The sequence below is a fragment of the Acanthisitta chloris genome, unplaced genomic scaffold (assembly GCF_000695815.1).
Source record: "Acanthisitta chloris isolate BGI_N310 unplaced genomic scaffold, ASM69581v1 scaffold28494, whole genome shotgun sequence".
Classification (NCBI taxonomy): Eukaryota; Metazoa; Chordata; class Aves; order Passeriformes; family Acanthisittidae; genus Acanthisitta; species Acanthisitta chloris.
The window spans coordinates 104,115-110,563 of NW_008669235.1; the positions used below are offsets into that span (position 1 = coordinate 104,115).

Genomic DNA, 6,449 nt, shown 5'->3' on the forward strand with positions numbered 1-6,449 from the left:
CCAGCCCACCCAAGCTCTAAGCAACACCACTTTTCTTTAATAACTGAAAAAAACCCAACCCTCAAACAAATAAAATCAAGGCATTGTAGAATTACTTTTGCGGGGGCTACAACCCCCCTCAGCTTAACATTTTAGGAAAAGACTTGGTAGTGACAGTGGATGAGAAGCTCACCATGAACTGGCAGTGTGCGCCAGCAGCCCAGAAAGCCAATCGAAGCCTGGGCTGCATCTAAAGGAGAGTGGCAGCAGATCAAAAGAGGTGATCCTTCCCCTCTACTCTGCTCTCATGAGACCCCCCCCTGGAATATTGCTTGCAGTTCTAGTGCCCTCAACACAAGAAGGACATGGAACTGTTGGAGCAAGTCCAGGAGGTCACAAAGTTGACAAGAGGACTGGAACATCTCTCCTACGAAGACAGACTGAGAACGTTGGAGCTGTTCAGCCTGGAGAAGACTGCGTGGAGACCTCATAGCAACTTTTCAATATCTGAAGGGGCTACAGGGGAGCCGGAGAGGGACTCTTTGTTAGGAACTGCAATGATAGGACAAGGGGTAACAGGTTCAAATTGAAGGAGGGGAAGTTGAGGTTAGATATTTCAAAATAGTTTTTTACTGTGAGGGTGGTGAGACACTGGCACAGGTTGCCCAGGGATGTGGTGGCTGCCCCAACCCTGGCAGTGTTAAGAGCCTGGCCGGATGAGGCCTTGAGCATCCTGGTCTAGTGGGAAGGTGTCCCTGCCCAGGGCAGGGGGTTGGGACTAGATGATTTGTAAGGTCCATTCCAACCCCTAAAATTATATGATTCTATGATTTTATGATTTTCTTGGGTTTCATGGACTTTGCTTCTAGTCAGAGAAGCGTCTATTAGTGATTCTGCACACTTGGCATTATGCAAATTGAGTATGTAGTAGGAGCTGATCAACAAAACTGACCTAAAAATTGCTGTCACCTGTAAACTTAAAGCGAGCTGCAAGTAGCCCTAATACCTGGGTGAGATTTTCAAAACCAGTCTTGCCAAAGAACAGTTGGTAGATTTTATGCTCCTACATCATGCAAGCCACCTCTGAAAAAAACTAATTCCTTTCAGACCATTTGCTGCAAATACTGAAGCTGTGTTTATTTTTAAATGCTGCAATTTGAGCATCCATACATTCAAATTTGGTGCTGCTCCTGTATCAGGTGACACCCGAGTGTGAGCCCTGCTCCTCTCCGTTTGCAGTGTTAGCTTTGTAAACGAGATACTCCCTCCTCTGTACACAGGTTTAAAGTGTCTCCACTGACAGTGGTTCTTCCTGCTCCATAGGAAATCACTTATTCCATGCACTAATGCATTATAAGGAATGTAAAGAGAGTAATTCATCTGTATGACAGGTTTCAGAACTTGAGAAACAAAAGTAGATTGCTGGAATTAAAGCACACAGCAAATGCCAAATGGCCTTTAGCGACCCATCAAGCCTTTTGTTCTCGGTAATCAATAAAAAAAAATCCCCAAGCTGGGACCTCCCCGACCAGAGTTAAGCTGCACATGAAGCATTTTTCCTTGTTCCATCTCCACTCCATTTGGAGAGCTACCAAATGAGCCTCAGCTTAATGACGTATGGATCTGGTTTCATTGTAAATTCCTCAAAGGGAAATTCAGTGTTTTAGGTCGCTGAATAACTGCCTCGAAAGCACACGATGCCATTGATTTGTATTCTCCAACTGACCAGAAACAGGTATTTGCATTTCTTTCCAAAGGAAAAGATTAAAAGCATTACTAGAAGCAGCCTTGTGGCTTTAACTTCACACAAGATATTCACAGCAGATTAAAAAAATCCCAGAAAACCTGGAAACCCAAACCAATTCTCTCCCTGCTGTATCGTTCCTTATGGAAACCATTTCAACCTTTACTTTATACAACATGAAGTATAATCTCATGTATTTAATGCACATATTCCAGGCCTATTCTGAAACAAGAACAGCTGCCTACATTTGGTAAGCATGAACTGTCACTTGGCACATCTAAAAATAGTTCTGCTAGCATCCGTGCCTTACATGCACAACTCATCCAGTTACATTTTGCTCTTAAAGCAAGTGCTGCAAAAGCTTTGTCACTCTATTTTTTAAAAAAGCCTTTTCTTTCACTGATACTTAACTTCAAGCTGAACAATTCATATCGTTTTCTGATGACAAAAAGAAGTGGTCTGATATATTTAACCTGATAATCCTCTTTAAAAGAAACCTTGAACCAAGCAACCCTCTCTTTCTTTTTTTAAAGCAAGAGAAATTAAAAGCCTGAGACCTGCGAGCGAGCCTAACTCACACGTAGTAAAGCAAACCAAGGAAAAGGGACTAACCCATTTTGGCATCCATCTTGCGTGTGTCTGCACGCACCAGTCTCGCCCAGCTGACTGCCCAGCGCCTTTTCACTTCCTCCAGCCCGAGGTCGGCACAGCTACGCAAGCTCCGCCAAGGGCTGTCCCTGCGCCCAGCGCTCGGAATGCAGCTGCGGGACAGCCACCCGCCCCACAATCAACAGCTCCTCTCTATGCAGCATCTAGAGCCAAACAAACCCGGGGTCTCAGTGCCAAAGAAAGGCTGTTTGTGTGAAAGGGGCGGGGAGAGGGGAACGCACCAACAGAGCGCGGTTTACAATCGCTGGATCAACAACAGCCATTACACTGGAACCGTTCTGTGAGCTGAAAGGTAAGCACGGGCTTTATGTTTTCCTAATAATAGCGGGGAGGCACAAGGAGGAGCCTTTTCTGGAGCAATTTAAGAACAGGCAGCGTTGTCCCAGTGCAGAAATGGGACACGAGCTGAGAATGGGCAGCTTTCAGCACAGCTGGAGTGCAGTGGCACAGCTGGCACCGAGCAGGCTGCTGGGGGGAGACTCAGCAAAGCCCAGAACGTGGCCAAAAACAGCCACATTGCTCTTAATATCTGTTCAGAGGGGTCTTTTCCAGTTATGCTAAATAAACTTCATATTCACATGTGACATCATCTTTATGCAGAGTACCGGAGACATGACCCTACAGTTTCACAAAGCCTGGCACGGACACAGCCCAGCCCCAAGGAGAAGCCATCAACCATCAAGTGGTCCGTGTTCATCAGGCACCACCACCAACAGCAGACTGGGGTTTGACGTTTTCAAGGTTTTCTGCCTCAGAATGATTATCCCAAATCCCCCTAAGAGAAGCAGTTACAGACTGGGCTACAAGCTTCAAGCCCTTTACCCTCATCAGACATACTAGAAGCTGGCTCGGTCCTTGACTGTCGTCTTTGCAAGCTAGTAACAGCAAAACAACCCCCCAGGCTGGTGCAACTGGGGGTTACAGCACGACTGCACGTGGTGCCAAGCACGTGGAGCTGACTCCAACCAACAGAGGTTTCCCTGTTTTAGGGACAGACATCACCATGGAGCAGCACGTCCAGTGGGACTGACAGGCTTCTCTAACTGGACCCCAAAGGTCAGAAAACAAGTCTGCATCGTACGTGTTTCAGACTTGGCACATTTAGCCCACACTCCCTAGCAAGAAAATACAGATCTCAGAAGTACAGGCTAGAATGAAAACCTAGGCCAACATTACCAGATTGTCAAAAAAAACAAACCCCACCAAATACCACCTAATAATTACTAATGAGCCAAAGCAGCATTTTTCTTTCATTTCTACTTAACCATATCCTCATTCACACATGTAAAGTGTATCAACCAGGAAAATCATTCCAAAGCCCTGTGATTATTCATGATAAAAAAAATCCAGCGCCGCACAAGCCTATGCACTCTTTGCCATCATTGAACTAATCTGAGCCAGAATTCAGACAAATTTTCAACACATTATTAAAAAATAAAATCTTGGGATAGCCTGGAAGAGTAGCTGTGTAGTTCATCCTGCCATTAGCAATATACATCCATTAAACCCTGGCAGTTCGTTAAAATAATCAAAAATTAAATAAATAAATGTTACATTTTAGTACCAATTAGTCCATGGGGGCCCTGTCTTTAAAAGTGCTAAAAATAAAAGTCGTGACACCCCCAGAGTAAACCTATTTCATCCTATCTAGATGATGGGTATCACAGGTATTAATCAATACCACAGGTTGCACCACTTGCATTATGCTGGTTCAGCAACTGCAACACACATAAAACCTAAATTTAGGATTGTATTGACGGTAACAGTGTTTCAGCTGCAAAGTCCAGCTATGAACCATGCTTTTTGCCTTTCTCTGGTTTTACATCTAATTATTAAGCTATTTTTTAGCATGGAAAGAAGCATGTTGCAATGTTTGTTTCTATATTTATTTTGGGGCATGATGAATAGTGCAATCAATCCCTGAACTTTACTCATCATTTTCCATGCCACTGGAGCCTGACCTAGGGAAGGAAGAACATGTGAAACACAGCATCTTCATCTCATTCCAAACAAATGCTACCAGAAGCCACATTAAACCAGGCTTCAAGAGCAGCTGCAACAGTAGGAACCAGGCTCTTCTGCTTCCCTGAAAACCTTCGTGTCTGCTTCCATTTTCTTTTAGACCTTATCTCTACAAGTTAAATTAGAATTAAACCTCAAGGCAGTACGAACTTCCTTGGGAGGGAGAAACAGGCGCGACACCAGCTTCCTCCACCTAAGGGGATGCTGCTCTGTCAAAACAAGGGGGGGGGGGGCAGATTTAAAGCACTGCTTCAAGCAGCTGTACCAGCATAAAACACACATGTAGGACGGGCTCAGGTTTGCTGGGTCCACTTGATGATGGTTCCATTACATGCTGGCCAGGTCTACATGTTGCAAAGCAGCCAAGTGCACTGATCCCACAACACTGGCCTCAGCCCTGGGCAGCGTATTTCCCCGTCAAGGGTGCCAGATAGGCATGCTCAGGATTGGCGGTTCACGGGTTTTAAACCAAAAAAGGCTCCATTATTCCCAAGGCCTCAAAGTCCAGGGTTGAAAATGGCTGCTTTCAGTCGCCGTGAGGGACTGCCCATCAACAACCCTCCCAGCTGCTTGGAAAAGAAACCTGAAAACTGGGCCTGAACACCCAAAGGGAACTTGCCTTTCAGTTTTTACCAAAACCTTACCTCATCCCTTTTTTTTCCTTTTTTTTTTTTTCTTCCTAACCCCAAGAATTTCAGGCCTGATGTATGGAGCATTGACCAGTTAAGCTACTTAATCATCAAGAACACATTACTAAACACTGCAGAATATTTCTGCCTGATATTTTAGAGCCCTTTAATACAAGATTAAACTTGGAGAATCTTGTTTTGCAGGGGCAACATGCAGGGCTTTTCTTGCTAGATATTTAAGTTCTCATGGGGCATTCTATGGATTCCAGACTGGCAATTTTGTCCAAGTGAAAAAAAACCCACAGATTTTGAACAATCATTATAAAATAAGAGGAAACTTCACAAGCACCAAGCATGGCAGGGCCCTTTAAATAGATATATCAAGTATCCAGAGATGATTAAATTTTTTTAAAGCTTGTCCTGTTGATAAAGTATGAAGATTATGTATTCAAATAAGGCTTAAACTCTAACACACTGAGCACTAATGTAATGATCCACAGAGATTTACACCGGAGATCTCCCATTGGTGCTTACAGGAACACAAAGGTCAGCACCACACTAATTTAAGGTTAGCTACTTATTTACCTAAAACAATTTCATAGTATAGCTGTAAATTTGACAAATCAGACATAGTTCTACCTAGAACTCAATGGAATTTTGAGAAATCCAAAGCAAACCTCAGTAAGGGTAGATTTCAAACACCCTATCTTAGCCAGAATAAACAAGCCACCACTACCCTGCTCTAGTCTGCAGGCAATTTCTCCTCAGAAAAACATTAAACTACATGACCTGCAGACACTGTGCTTTTTTCAGTTAATGGTTAGTACTGTTAAATTATGACTAACATAGAAATTTCCAAGGAATATGGACTAAATTTGGGCTATGCTGATATTTGTGCCCTGCATACCAAAACAAGCTGCTCATTAATATGCTCTGTAGGACTTAAAAAGATCTGCAGTGTCACACGAGCTGTTTCACCTACATGAATTATTTATTCTTCTGCATTGCTCACATTTACCCACTCTAACCTACAGCTTTTACAATTCCGCAAACAGCACAAACAGATACCACATTCTGAAATATATTTCACAATCAAATACACGCTACTAACACCATTTGCTAAAAACAACCCGCAGCATCTTTAGGAAAAATTATAAGGGGGGGGGAAAAAAAGGTGAAAGAACAAATACCCTTATCCTTCCAACCGCTCGGCTGACTGTCCATCTCTCCACGCACGCGATCTGCCCTCCAGCTGGGATTATCAATTATGCATACCAAGAGGAGAGCTGCAAGAGAAGCAAGCTAGAGCCCAGGATGGGAAACATGGGCTTCCCCCGCGGCGTCTGCAGCGAGTGCGGCACTGGCGCTGCAGGAGCGCGGTCAGCTGACGGCGCGGGGTGTGGGGC

At 44.1% G+C, this 6,449-nt stretch overlaps 1 protein-coding gene across 2 annotated transcripts in view; it reads right to left on the reverse strand.

Moving 5' to 3' along the window:
* The window catches only part of RTN4 (reticulon 4), a 19,144-nt gene extending 12,715 nt beyond the window's left edge, over nt 1-6,429 (reverse strand). The window contains exon 1 of one of the 2 annotated variants that reach the window (XM_009073247.1): nt 6,234-6,429. In XM_009073247.1, coding sequence (XP_009071495.1) covers nt 6,234-6,267 — 34 coding nt within the window. In that variant the 5' untranslated portion in view covers nt 6,268-6,429. Of the gene's footprint in view, nt 1-2,335; nt 2,396-6,233 lie in introns of those variants that run through there. The other variant, XM_009073248.1, reaches the window with a different exon arrangement.
* Between the last annotated feature and the right edge of the window lie 20 nt (nt 6,430-6,449).